Source organism: Trachurus japonicus, chromosome 1 (genome assembly GCF_045865225.1).
Source record: "Trachurus japonicus isolate A0001 chromosome 1, Traja_1.0".
Lineage (NCBI taxonomy): Eukaryota > Metazoa > Chordata > Actinopteri > Carangiformes > Carangidae > Trachurus > Trachurus japonicus.
Genome location: NC_140907.1, coordinates 4238328 through 4253063, shown reverse-complemented (window position 1 = coordinate 4253063; position 14736 = coordinate 4238328). Strand labels below are relative to the sequence as shown.

General features: G+C 41.6%; 1 protein-coding gene across 1 annotated transcript; it reads right to left on the bottom strand.

Annotated features, from left to right (window-relative positions):
- Nucleotides 1-2559: 2559 nt before the first annotated feature.
- On the bottom strand, nucleotides 2560-14530 carry sec23b (SEC23 homolog B, coat complex II component). Its single transcript, XM_085792333.1, has 19 exons — nucleotides 14368-14530; nucleotides 11694-11921; nucleotides 11281-11338; nucleotides 11056-11142; nucleotides 10565-10801; nucleotides 9894-9976; nucleotides 9640-9784; nucleotides 8236-8394; nucleotides 7334-7449; nucleotides 7105-7228; nucleotides 6903-6983; nucleotides 6717-6806; nucleotides 6350-6456; nucleotides 5919-6072; nucleotides 5667-5744; nucleotides 5302-5463; nucleotides 5084-5170; nucleotides 4746-4967; nucleotides 2560-3526 (listed from the first exon to the last, which is right to left on the bottom strand). The coding sequence occupies exons 2-19, from the start codon at nucleotides 11912-11914 to the stop codon at nucleotides 3437-3439; spliced, it is 2301 nt and encodes a 766-aa protein (XP_085648459.1). The 5' UTR covers nucleotides 11915-11921; nucleotides 14368-14530; the 3' UTR covers nucleotides 2560-3436.
- Nucleotides 14531-14736: the final 206 nt, after the last annotated feature.

The following is a 14736-nucleotide window of genomic DNA, read 5'->3' as shown; positions in this document are numbered from 1 at the left end:
ACAGAGTAAATTTTGACCAGTAGTATTTGTACTCTTACTCAAGTACTGGGGTTGAGTACTCTGTCCATCTCTGAATTTAATTAACCTACCCCTGTGACTAAAGGGATTATGGCAATAAGCCAATTTGCCAAAATGTTTAACAATCCTTTTAAGGTTGATGTCCAGGGGCGGGTCCAGAGTATTTTCTAGTGGGGGGCACGGGGGTAACAACAGTGAATTTGGGGGGGGCCCCCAAAAGTAACAAAAATGAAGGCTGCCACTGATTGCTGTCTTGAATATTTATATTGTACAGTTACACACTGTTTACAGTATGTCTTCATCTTGCTTTTATTGGCAACATTGAATCTTTCACCTTGTTAGGAAGATGTCTATGACATTTTCATTTTCCACTTGTCAATGTTAAAATTATAGTCAATCAATAATCAACTCTATCTTGTAAATAAGAAGTCACAAAAAAATCTAAGTGAACAGAAATATCTTATACTCTTAGCCAGTATTTAGAGCTCAACTCTGATCAATAAACATCTCAGTGTTTTGTGTAACAGTCAGTCAATGTATACAGAATAACCAGAACAAGCTTGACTCTGACAAATGGTGATATTGAGAACAATAACCATCTTACACAATTTTCTTGATTAAGAGCCTTAGTCAGAAGTTAGTGCTTTTAGCTCGAGCAGTGGTAAAGGGCTTTACACAGTGATTGACATTGCCACAAGTCAATGAACATTGGGGGGGGGGCACACACAAGGTGGCCAATCAGATTGCAGGGAGGGCGGGTGCCCCCCTGTGCCACCATGGAAAACCCGCCCCTGTCGATGTCAGCTTGGAAGGGGTTGATATTTCAGAGCTTCCTTTACATCGCCTCCATACTCAGACTCAGTGCAAACATGTAGACTGCCGTACATCATCAAGAAGAAGTTACAAAGTCTTGTTTGAAACGAATGAATTTGCAAATAGCTTTGCTTACGTTAAGCAATAACAAAAAAAATCAGTAATTTAATGTTTCGTTCATTTCACTTCACTTTTCTGTGCTTCTTCGTTTTCTTTTCTGAGGCTCTCTTAATGCTCACAGATCTATGAAGGCTGCAACATAAAGATCATCATAGGATGATAAGCTGCTGGTCCTATGGTTTGTGTTCTTATTGACTCTACACTGATGTCTGTGGGAGTGAGATTTGGGATTAGAACATTGCATTTATTCTCACATACATTTTTAATATACATTCAAACTTTGATTTTAGGCCCTATAATCTTAATCACAGAGACAAACAGAGCAATATCATTAATGGAACGTGTCACAGTATTGTGTCAGTTGTCGTTATATAAACATGCTATGACATATTCTATATAGCAATCTTACATAAGTTATCCGGGACAGAAGCCAGAATGGATTTCTTTGGCTGCTGGACTAGAACTGATCTGTTAGGATTTGATAGGAGATAATAAAGACGACACATTTCCTTACAGCTTTGCCTAAGCCTGGGAATCACATGGACATGAGCATCATGAATGGTCACTAAAAAAGAAAATAGTGGAGAAAAGAAAGAAATGTTCTTTTGTCCCGTTGAATTTCATGGAACATGCACAGATGCGACCTTTGCATGTGTCAGGAAGAAGCCACAGTGATATTAATATTTCCCCTTAATGGGATCATTTTATATCTGTGCATATTATGGCCTCAACTCACACACAAAAGCATCACTCTTAACTGAGAAACAAATGGATAATAATAAAAGGAGCTTTCGGCATTGTGCATAAGTATCCATGTCAAAAGAGATTAAGAGCCACTGCATTGCCTCTTTTTATTTGGCCTTGAATACCTTTTGGACCATATGTGGCTTCAGAGTGCAACTTTGTGAGGCCTAAGCTCTTGATAGACACAGACTTCATTTGTTTTTCAGTGGCAACTTCCGCATAAAGCTGCTAGGAGTAGAATTTGCCCCTAAACAGATAGCCCCAACGGATTAGTCCTCGTAATCTGCCGTTCACTGATCCTCGAAATCATACTGTCTGGATGCTGTGAAATCAGCTTACAGTGACAGTAGATGGTGTGTGAGTGGTTTTATGATTGGGGTTGCGTGCCGTGTAGGCTTTACGTACAGTAGTGACGAACGAGAAAAAGACAATTGTTTAGCGAGTGTCGCTTCCAATCTGAGGACATGCCACCCACTACTGTAGCAACATGCCGTGTTGCACTCTGTCGCACACACATCCACTGGCATGAAACCATTCAAATCTGTAATACTACGCAGTCAGAGTGAGATGCAACAGATGCCTGCTGGTTAAACTGAGCATCTCCGGTAACCCTTGACTTCCATGTGAAAATCCACTTGTTACACCTCAGCAGATTTAGGACTTGGGTTGTACATATGCATACAAATTCTGATCATTCTAAATTACCAAAAAAATCTCTTGTAAATGGGATGTGCATGCTGGTGCAAAGACAGATGACAGACAGAATCCATTTCCTGTTTTTTTTTTTTTTTTAATATATGGACAGCATTAAGAACCCAGACAGGATCTAAATCACACAAACGTCTCTTCTATACAGTCTCACAGTATATTAAAGTTTGATTACAAAGACACTTGGGTAGTCATCAGGTGCAAAATACCAGATGGTGAAAGAGACGGGATCAGTGGACTAAACGATAGACCGTCCTATGAAGTTAAGGTTAAAAATAAAAGTCAATGTTCGTCATTGAAACCAGAGTCAGTTTAGTTGGTGTGATTGACTTCCATCCTTCAGAACATTAATCCTCATTATTCAGAGGGAATTTTCTTGGAAAACACATAAGTTATAATCCATATAGGATTCTTTTTCTTTCTGTCAAATAGACTGTGATTAACAAAGCATCAGTGTGAGGATCAACAAGCCCTGTGTGTGAACATTTTCTCAACCAGCATTAGGAGGTACCATTATAATTTATTTTACGAGAAAAATTCTAGACAAGTCGTTAGCTATAGACAAAGCAAATACATGTAAGCATCTCACTGACCAGCACCTTCAACCAAGTCTGATGCAGCAGAGACATACAAGGAGAAACAAACAAAAAAAAGAGAAAACAAATTAAATTATTAGTCATCTGTCATTCTGCATGTCAGAGGTGATCCCGTATACGTAGAAATAGAGATGATATTGCTTTCATGAGGACATTCTGGTTCCGCAGTGTTGGAGCCACTTCTTATAAATAACAAGATATAGGACATGAGTAGAAATGACATTTGTTTTCTTATTAGGAATGTGATATTCTCTCCCTTTTTCTGTTCCTTTTATGTCATGAAAAGGTCACATATGAAAGAGCGCTGTATAAAATCAAGCAAGCACATACAGTCGACTCTGTGGGTTTGGGGCTGCTTTACAAAAACAGAGGAAATGTTGATGGATCCCACTATCAGAACAGGAATGTCACATCACTCCTTCTCTCTTTAGAGACGTCTATGCAGAACTGGAAACGGCCAGTTTCTTCAGGTGGTCCATGAAGACCTGCAGGCTGACGTCATCGGTGAGGATCGGGGCTCCGGTCTCCTGTAGAGGACGAAAATAGCGGTTGAGTGATTTACTCACTTTACAAACGTCTTTCCATGACATAACTCTGATCCAGTGATCACTTTATTGAACCAAAACACATTTATCACTAAGAGAAGCTTATGCAAGACCTTGTTCTCTGGTTAATCTCATTTTCAGACTGCCAGAGATGTATTTGCAAGTTATGGTTCAGCTGTTCTTTGACACAGGAAGTAAGAGATTAATGCTATTTTCAGCTTTCAATCCCCCCCCCCCCACTCACAATCGGTGGTTAGCTGACCCCTGACCTGTGTTTACTGACAGTTTGACTTCATTTCTTCTGAGTTCTCAGGGTCAGTGATTGTTTTTCATGTGGGGACCCTAACCCTAACCCCATCCTGGGATTTTAAAGTTTTGAATTTGATCAACGGAGTCAATTAAATATACATCGTTTCACATTTGCATGTAGTTACATGTGCTCTGTAGGAGGATGCGCATCACCTCAGCCCATGTTAGTGGTATGATGCGACAGACATGAGAGTCCACTGAACCTAGATACCCAGAAAGTTATGTTTTGTATAATTTGTCTACAAAGAAAAGATCCCTGTGTGCTCAATTGAGAGCTGGTATACTTGGTCTTCATATTGAGACAGGCAGATACTGTATGTTGGCACAGCAGAAGACGATAGAATTTGTAATTTATGTGACATCCAAGAGGTGGAGAATGAAATTCATTTTGTGTTCTACTGTCCTTTCTATGACTCTATAAGACACAAATTGTTTAGTAAGGTAGATCCAAATAACGAATTTGTGTGGTTAGACGATGCTGAGAAGCTAAAACATCTTTTTCAGTTGAATATGTTTGTATTTTCTTTATTTCTCGAAAAGTCTTGGGCAATGAGATGAAGAGCGATATATAGTTGAGTACTGAAAGTAATCTTAAATTGTTTATTTATGCGTCACACCTGTGTGGCAGGTAGCACCAACAGGAAGGACTGTCTAGTCTTTGTTTTCATGTATTTGCCATTAAATGTATCTTGTAATCCCATATGGGATGGGCCACAGTGGTGGAATGACACGAAAAAAAAAAATTCATTCATTCATTCATTCATTTAGAAAGTCTAGAAATGCTTACAACAAAACACATTTAAAAGCAACATAACAGACAGTAGAAAAATCATTACAAATCTGAATATTTAAAGCAATCATTCCAAAATAGCGAGGTGTAGCTGTACAGTACCTGTCCCCAGGCGTAGAGGTTGTTGTGGGTCTGTGATGGGTTGACCTTGGAGAGCAGGAATCGAGCCTGTGAGCCTCCATGCTCGGTGTCGATGTAGCGCGGCATGGGGAAGCGTGTCTGCAGGATCTCCTGGGCGTCGTCCAGAGGAGCCTGCAGCAGCTGTTTGAAGTTCTCATACTCTGCCATTTCCTGGTAGCCTGCCTTTCGCCACTGGGCAATAGTCTGGGAATGGAGATGAAGAAGGCAGCATTGAGAAATGATTTCTGTATCACCAACATGATTCCTTTACCTTGATTTGCCTGCAATCTGAACGAATAGATGCACTATAGCTGTCTCACCTCTCCATGGTAGATAACCAGCTGGAAGAAGGTGTCCATCAGCAGGATTCGATCTGGCAGGATACTGCTGCTGTCCAGGAGCACAGGCTGTGAAGCACAAATACCATCCAGGTTAGAAAACCACAAGCACCAAAAACAAGTTCACATTTCATACAGAGACATTGTGGGGAAGCTTCTAGGAAAGGAAAGTTGGACTCTGTGGAGGGTGAGAGGCTGACCTCTGGTGGTCCATGGAAGGAGTATGAGTAGAGGATGGGCTGGACCATGATCAGGGACTGGGTGAGGTCCTGCCTGACAAAGTGGTGCCTGTAATAGGACGACTCATCTGGGCTGTTGTTGAACACCTGAAGGAAGGGCGAGCGCCGCAGGTGGAACATGAACTGCAGGAGAATGAAAGAGAGCAATAAAAAAAACGTTAGAATAAATAATCTTTTTTTTCTTTAAAAAAAAAAAAAAAAATCAGCTCAAGCAGACAATCGTAATAGATACACTGCTAAATTAAACGACTGATGACTGCAAAATAATATTCAGTCACAACTTAACAGATTCACATTCATGCATCTCCACTAGGAGGCAGGTTTACCTGTGGGTACAGAGACAGAGACTCTGACAGCTTGAAGGATGAAGGATCATCTTTGTTGAACTGGCCAAACTTTTGACACTGTAACCAAGAGAGACAAAACATTGTTTGGACACTGATCAAACCAAATATTATGCAACAATAACTCATAAAAAGTGACAGGACAATGTTTGGTTTAATTATATCACAGAATTCAACACAATACAACAAAACAAACACAAGTAGGGAGTAGACTTGTGCAGGAATGTCACTCACCAGGCGGATGAGCTGCCTGTCCAGCCAGCGCAGGACGTCTGGGCCTTCCTCCGACTCGGCTCTGAAGACTCCCAGGCGAGCCATGAGCACGGCGGCTGCTTCTTGGTCGAACGAGGACTCGATGTGCTGAATTTGGGACTGTGCATCTGCCCAGCTTGGATAGGGACGAAGGAGGAAAAGAAGATAGAGAGAGGATGAAGGAGAGGGAGGAAAGCAGGAGAGGAGAAACCACACAGGTGAACACACAGGTGAGAACAGGTGCGGTGTGTGAATGACGCACATGCACGCAAGACTGCGAAGATGTACGCATTCTTCCAAGGCTGATATTAATTCTATTTGTCACATTCTTGACTTGATGTCAAGTTTCTTGTTATGCCAGCTTGCATATTTCTTTTTCCACCCTTGACAGTTGTTTCAGAGAGAAATCTTACTTCCTGGCGATGGTGGTGACCCGTATCCTCCTCTGTGTGTTGGAGTGCTGGTACTGGGTGACGAACTGGATCGCCCCTCGGCCACCCTGGGGCACTGGCGCGTTGTGCTACACAAACACAAAACAGTGGAGACAGTAAGTCAACAATTGACAATACACCTTTTTGTATGAGCTGAATAAACGGCCTTCTGCTACAGGACAAGAAAGAAACCAAGCCGCACAAGAAGCCATTGTTCCTACAGCTTTGCTCGACAAAGGCTTCATCACAGCTTTTCCCTTGTTTGATGTGATAAGCAACTGTACTGTCAACAGCATGCTGTAACCCCGTCAACTGAAAAGCTAAAAAGGTACATGGAAATGTCCCTTACCTGGTTCACTACTTCAAAATACATGCCCAGAGTGGTGGAGGGGTTGAGACTGCACACCTTCCACTGGGTTGTGCCACCGACGCCCATCTCCTACAAAAAGCAGAGCACATAAGCGGTAAATAACAGCTCTCAGGATAACTATTTTGAAAACAGAGAAACTGGGTCTCATCTGGGGCAGTGACCTACATTTTCTGAAACACTGGAACCTTTAGAGTTGAGCGAAACACATGGTCCAATGGCTCCGCAAACCTTCAGCTCCCTTGATGTCTAGAGACAGAAAAGACAGGATATAAACTCAACTTCGACATCAAACGTACAACTTAACATTAAAAGCTCTGGTAGAGCGAGTAAGGTAAAAAGATACTTTGATGGCAAGTTGCTTCTTTACCTTGACTTCTAGGACACCCCCAAAAGCCATGCGGAAGTCTCCGTTGTAGTCTTTACTGAACACTCTCTGGAAGGTTTGCTTGAACAGAGAGGTATTGAAGGAGTCTCCCATTACGATGTGGCCCCTGGTAATGAAGCGCAATTAATTATTAGGATGCTCAAATATGCTTAGAAAGAGACAGACAAATATAAAAACCCTAAAGCCAGTGGAACAATGAGGATTGACGTACCCAGTGAGATTAGACAAGCACTTCATCTCCAGCAGTCCGGTCTGGTCCAGGGCGCAGGCGTAGATGTCAATGCAGTGGCCGTTCACTGCTGAGCGGTTGGACAGGGCTTCATAGTACTGTACGATACAAATACAATCACTTAATACCGATAAACACATTTTTACTCTACATTTTTACTTAGGGCTGCCACAAACCATTATTTTGATAATCGACTAGTCACCGATTATTTTTACGATTAGTCGACTAATCGGATCATACGTAAATTGCAGCTTATCGCACAGGCATGCAGCTGCTCTCATATAACCATCATTAGCTCCCAGCTTTAAGTGTTTAAGGTATGTGCTTACCCAAAATAAAGACAATTAAGATGATAGTTCATTCAACTTTTAATGAACTTTGCAGCTTGTAGCAGCATTTTGCGGACTTTCTTCAACTTACCAACTGTAGCTTTAATGTTAGCAGCTAACTAGCCAATTAGCTTACCGAGACGGCTGTCCCTCTTTGCCAGAAATTCAATCAGCCACAAAGTGCTTCCTTTTCAGATGCTCGGGCATCGCCATCGTACCGCCATGGAAGGCAAGTTCTGCCTTGCAGATTTTGCATTGCACATTCTTCCCTTTTATTTTGGTAAAATGCTCCCAAACTTTCAAGCTCCTAGCCATGATACTGTTTGGGCATAACTTTTCCGGTGACGATTACCACTACTGAGCATGTGCGTCAAGGACAGAAAGGCAGACAAGGCAGCGGAAGGGACAGCGGCAGTTTTGAGAGGAAAAAAAAGCTTTAAAAAAATAAACGATTTGTCGATATTGAATTAGTCGTCGACGATTTTGATAGTAGACGTAATCGCGACTAGTCGACTAATCTTGGCAGCCATATTTTGAATGAGAGGGACATTTCACCTTAGTGGCTTTTTTCAAATGGCGTGCGTTGTCCTTCTGGATGTCATGCCAGGAGCGGATGGGGGTTTTCAGCTCGTCGCCAACCACCATGCCAGGGCCCTGGGTGGGAGGCCCCCCGATGAACAGCATCACACGAGCCCCTGTGTTGGGGAACGTACCCTGTGGGTGAGACGTAAGAGAAGTCAGTCATGGGTTGGAACTTTTCTTAAATTACAATCTGACTTCTTTTTTTTTTGTATTACTATGGCACAAAGTATTTATAACATTTTTTTTTTTTACCAACTTTACTACATTGTAGGCACTTTAAATTGATACCAATTCCCCTGCTGCACAACTGTACTGCTGCTGAACTGGTGCTTGCAAATCTCATCCCTTGTGCTGAATCCCTGTTTTAGGCTGTGGGTAATGAGCACAAATAGACCACTGACCTAGTTCTTAAATTTGCCATTTAAATTGGAGTGTTGGGGAGAGTGGTACTTAAGGACGCTGCCTAATGAAATGGGAGAGGATCACCTGTACTGATTCAGCCTCAGTAATCCACAATACAACCATTCAGAGGCAAGTGACAAAAAAACTGAAAATAGATTAATTTCCTGATTTAAACTCTAATTATCAGACAAAACTGTTTTATTCAGTCAAAATAATTTTTCATTCTAACAATGCCATTTTTCCTCACTTATCTAGAAAAGCCAAATCCAGCTTCACCGGATGTATGTATAAAGTTTGATGACAAAGTAAACCTGACAGCCAACGCTTAGAGCAAAGTCCACAGTGCAAAAGTCCAAGACACAGCGATACATTTGGACACAGGCCACGTAGTTACACAGCCGCCAGACTGAGCTTTTAACATAATGCAACACTTGATAGCAGCTTCTACGTAAAAGCTGATTCATTTATAAGGTGTACTCATTCATAGAGAATGACTAAACCAATAAGCCTGCTGATAGTAGATCACAACCCTTTTGGGGAGTTGTGCTTTTTTGTCTGTATGAAAACATTCATTCATCAGTTCAAATGCATCTAAACAAATCTATTCTAATCCATTTTCCCCCCCCCATCTGTTGGAGGAAAGTACAGCGGGGGAACAATCAGTTATGTAAGCATGCAGATTAGCAGGAGAAGAAGAGAGGATAATGATGGTAGAGAGAAAAGACACAAGGCAAACAAGAAATCAGCCTTTGAACTGATAAAAACACATGTACTGTTCCTTTAGCAGATAATTATCAGGCAGTGTGTGTTTAAGAACAGTTACATGTGCCACGAAAGGGAGCTAAAGTTCAGGAGCGCCTGAACTGCACATAGACTGTTGTTTCCTCTGAATTAAGGACACATGTACACAATGTGTTATCTGTATTCTCTCCATGTACAGCATCGTTTGTTTTCCTGTGTGTGTGAGCGCTGTACCTCCAGTAGGCCGACAGCAACCGACAGTGCAACGCCAGTGGAGCGGAGCGGACGTTTGCCCTGAGGGACGGGCCAGGGGTCTCTCTGAAGCTCACCCAGCAAATCTGTCAGATTCATATCCACTCTGTGCACAGGCTGAAGGAACCTGGATATGAACACACACACACACACACACACACACACACATGTTAGAGAAGAAAAATAAGCAGCTATCATCGCCTGGCACATTTGAAGTGTTACTTTCTCCTTCATACCTGCAAGTGGCTGCAGCTTCCTGAGGGGGCAGCGGGCGACCTTGCTGTGCTGATGCTGCTGGTTTTGTTAAACCCAGCATCTCCTGAAACGCACAACGTAAAACACACATATTAAGTTGAATAAAGTGCGTTATTATCAACTATACATTTCAAATTTCCTAGAGTGATTGCACTATATTGGAAACATGTAGAACCACCATCACTGGCAATATGAGAGAAGGAGTTGATAACTTGATAACTAAAGGTAAACAGGAGGAGTTTGTTTGTATTTGGGAATCATTTATGTCATTCCTGACCAATGAAACGGATAACACTGACTGAAATAACAGATTATGAAATGATCCTGCCTTTTATTTAATTTTAATTTAATTTAATTTAATATATTTGTTCCATTTTATTCTTATTTATTTATTTTACTCCATTAGTTTGATGTCTGTTGTCACTGTCCATTTTATTTATTCTTTTTTCTTTGTCTGTGTGAATGAGTGGCTGTTTGAGGGGATATACATGAAAATGTCTGTACATTCGATATAAAGTTTGAGATGCACTTGAAACTTCAATAAAAAATATTGTTAAAAAAAAAAAAAACCTATAAATTTCAAATTTCCTGAAAAACTACTGGGTAATACAACGCTGACATGAATGATTATTTTCCTCATTCCTCAACCCACCTGGATCTGTTTGGAGGACAGGTCCTTGGTGCCCCTGAACACGTAGCTCTTGGCAATGCCCTCACAGCTGAGCTCATGAACCTGGACCATGCGTCCGAATGTGATCAGGCCCACCAAGGCGTTGGGCGGCAGCAGGCTGAGGGACATCTGTAGGGATTCCTTGAGGGCCTGCAGGTCCTCCTCTTCCAAACATGTGTCCACCACGTAGAGGAAGATCAGTGGAGTTGGAGGTCCACGCTGGAAAAGGCAGGATGGGAAGGTTAAGGAGAGCTGAACTTCATAGGACTCATTTTCCATACACTTGATCATGTTCAGCTTGGCGATGTTAATCATGTTATTTAATGGGATGCAGGTTCAATCCAAGACTTCTAAGTAAAAATAAGAACTATTTCTTTTTGAGGTTCCTGATTGAAATAATTGATATTCAGTTTATGCACATGGCTGAGGTTAGAGTGCACGTGTGTGTGTGTGTGTGTGTGTGTGGCATTTACCTGTACTATGTACTCGATAGTAGAAAACTGTGGCATGAGTTCAGCCGGCTGATTCACTTCGGATATGCCTGCGTAAGAGGGAGGGAACTGCAGAGAGAAAGAGAAAACCTGATGAACCAGCCTGACACAGGAATGCAGCATGTGCATTACGTTATTATATACTATGAAAATGTAGTATGTAAGGTAAAACTCTGATCAACTTCAGGAATAACTGTCATTACTTACTGGGTTTCTCTGAAAGCAGAAGTTGCATGCCCATATTTTTGCTCTGAAGTCGACTTGACTGTAAAAACAAGGATTAAAATGATTTAAGGTTTCCATCCAATTGGCGGGAGCTCGACTGATACTGGGCTTTCAACCACCACACCCTGTAATCATAACTCATCAGCATTAGACTTATAATTACATAATTGGAAGCTCTACAGCTTTCTTTCATCCTTATTGACATTCCTTATGAACATGAACTATCAAGGATGCCGCCGGAAAAGCAGAATTACGTGGATGGTTAAGCACGATTCCCATGTAAAAGAACAAAGCTAAATTATATAACAGGTTGTTTTCAGAAAAACAAAACAAAAAAACACTCAGCTGTATGTGTGAGCATGGCAACATGAGCATAGTATTTCTCATTTACTCACCACAGTGGGTTAAGCACTGCCTTGCAGTTGGCCCGGCTGCACATAACTGGTTCATACTGGACAGGCGGCAGGTCGGGCCTCTCCTTGAGGGGTGTGAAGAGGCAGGAGACGGGGACCACCAGCCGGGTCGCTTCAAGACGGCTGGAGGGCCACAGGTTCCAGCTGAATCTCACCCCGTCCCTGTCTTCGTTCTGTTGGATGAATTCCTGGTAGGTCGCCATCACCGAGCTTCGATAGAGAAAGAGTCCAATACACAAACGGGTTAGTTTGTTGGCCCGACGGAAGAACCAGAATGTAGTGTCTGTGACACTGGGAGCCCACGCTCGTTCTTGTCCGTCTCTGTTTAACTTTAACCTCTGACACTGGTTACAATGACACTCAGCCTTTATACTGACACTCCTCCTTCTCCTGAGCCAAAATTAGACAATAGACATAGAGGTTCTCGAGTATGACGCAGTTTTGTGTCATAAGAAAACCTGACCAGCTTGTTTTGACGTAAGAAGGAGCAGTAAATAGGAATTCACAGTGTTCCTCCAAAGCTCCTCCAAAGCATTGTTGGAATGCATTCGCGAAATATCAATGACGCCTTTAGCAAACCATCACCGAGGATCCTGTTGTCGAAAGTTTACACCCTCCCCCTTTTGTCTACTATCATCAGAGGACACAGTACAACACTTGTTCATTACAATTACGACCAGAGTTTGAAGACAGCAGAAACAAAAGGTGCTCTAAACTAATAGCCAACATGTTTTTGCACCAAGTAGGACTTCAGCTACTGATGATTATGAGCTATTGATCTAGAAATAGTTTCTTCAATCAACCAGTGCTGTTAAGTTAGTATGTTGAAAGATAATGTGAAAGTCATGAGAGATAATACAGAATTTCCAAGACCCCAAAGTGATGTCTCCAGTGCATTAGTCCATCAGTCCATGTGTCTGACAAGCAGTTCGCAATCCAAACATATTCTGTTTGCTGCTAATTATCAACAACAAAGCTGCCAACTCTCTGTCTTGAAAAGCTGGAACTAAGAAATGTTGAGACTACGCCTGTCAGGCTGTCACAATTATTACATGATTGCCTGATCGCAATTATTTGAGCTAATCGCAATCATTTTGCATAATTGTTTCCTTTCATCTGTATAAAAACAGCTGGATGGAACTAAGAGATGTTTGAGGTTTGACTGGTGCTCTTTAATGACATCATCACGTTGCAACCCCCTTTTTTGCGATGTTTAATTGCAAATGAGTGGAGAATTAACGCCACAAACTGTTTAGTCTTCTCCCCTCTGTCTGTTTGTTACTTTTGTAAAATGACCTTGGGTTTTTTGAAAGGTGCCATAGCTATTGCTATTATTGTTAATATTATTATCTTGAGGCGTTTAGTTTCTAATATTTGACCGGATTTCCTTGAGCATTTATTGACATTGGCATCATGGATTTAGTTGCAAAGCCTGAAGGTAAACAGAAATGTAGTTTTTATGTTCCAATGTTTAATGCCAAAAAATGGCTCTTCTTCTTAAGGTGTATGTGTATTTTTAAATTATGTTTAGGCTTATACTATAATAGTGGTATAAAAATCATCAGAAAAGACAGTTATGGTTAATCACATTCATTTGTATGGCACCTAAAAATGTCATGATTCTCACAGCCCTAGCTGAGCTTAATTTCTAAACAGAGCTGGTGATGAAATTATGATCCATTAATGTAAGATGATCATTTCAGTTACCAAATACATGAATCTGTCACAATTTGAAAGTAAAATCACAGGTGACAGCTTTGTGTTACCAGGAACTGAACATCTCAGTATCTCAAAAGTCAAACAATTACCATTAACTGTAACACTGCATCTAATCAGAACTAAAATGATTAGTAGGTAACTTGATTAATCAATTCAGAGAACAATAACCAGAAACTACTTTAGTAACTGATTAATCATCATATAGTTTTTCAAATAAAAATGAGTATTCCCCGGGAGTTCCACCCTCATGACTTCTGTCATAGTAAACTCACCTAAGTTACAATGATGGTCTATAAACAATAGGCTACATCTCAAGCCAACACTTTTAAAAGCGTCATAGAAAATCAAACACGACTGTCTGCTGTTGGTATATCCTTGTGCTCTGTAGCGTTTTATTACGGAGTGAGACCTTTGCCTTGCTATTTCCAGAGAAGGTGTGGTACAAGTATTAGTGACAGACAGCTGTTCATTACAAAAAAAATCATCTCTTTATTCTGGCAATCTGCTGAAACCTTGACAATATAATCTTAAATTCTTCAGTATTGTGAAATCTGCACCCAGTAAATTCAACCTGATTATCTACGTGTGGTCAACAACACAGGCTACAGGCCACGTATCAGCATCGATGGACCATGGAGGTTGATACTCGTCTTGAACAACATTAATGCTCCAAAATCATACAAATATGGCCATTTTCGCCGTCTACGCCCTCCCGTTGGATCACACCAAACACCTTCAGAAAACGGTGTATTGTTAATCCCTGTTGACAGTTGTGTCTCCGCTGCTCTGCCACTCAAACCTCTTGAAGCTAACGCTACGTCGCACAGCTACCGGTGGGCTAGCTAACGGAATGTAGCATCAACCCACTTCCTGTCGCTTCGTCAATGGAGGAGCAACGGGCGGCCTACTTTCGACCGTAATTCAGTCGAGTGCTTACCTTTTGTGTCAGGTTTGCCTCAGTTTTAGACAGGAGTACGTTGTATTCGAGACAGGTTACAGCATTTGGAGGTATTAGGCCGACAGGTGTTGAGGGACACTGAGAGACGACGGTGGGGGGATCTCTCGTATCAGCCGGCTTCTGCACTCTACTAGAATGACGTGTTACTCTAAGTTCAGTCGTCTCCTATTGGCTGATCCTTCCATTGCGTCACCAGGGCGTGCGTGCTCTGCGTACGCACCACGGGAGGAGAGGAGGGGTGACTATGGGAAATGACGTTTTGATACAGTTGTAGTATCTGTAGTCTGTGTCAGATAATAGACTATTAAAGTAATCAATAATCTAGCCCTAGTGCAGTTAACATATTAT

Coding starts and splice junctions, on each gene's coding strand:
- sec23b (XM_085792333.1), bottom strand. CDS start 11,914: ATGGCGACCTACCAGGAATTCATCCAACAGAACGAAGACAGGGACGGG. Junction 6,457..6,716: donor ATTTTGAAGTAGTGAACCAG/GTAAGGGACATT, acceptor GTGTTTGTGTAG/CACAACGCGCCAGTGCCCCA. Junction 3,527..4,745: donor ACCTCTACGCCTGGGGACAG/GTACTGTACAGC, acceptor CGTCCTCTACAG/GAGACCGGAGCCCCGATCCT.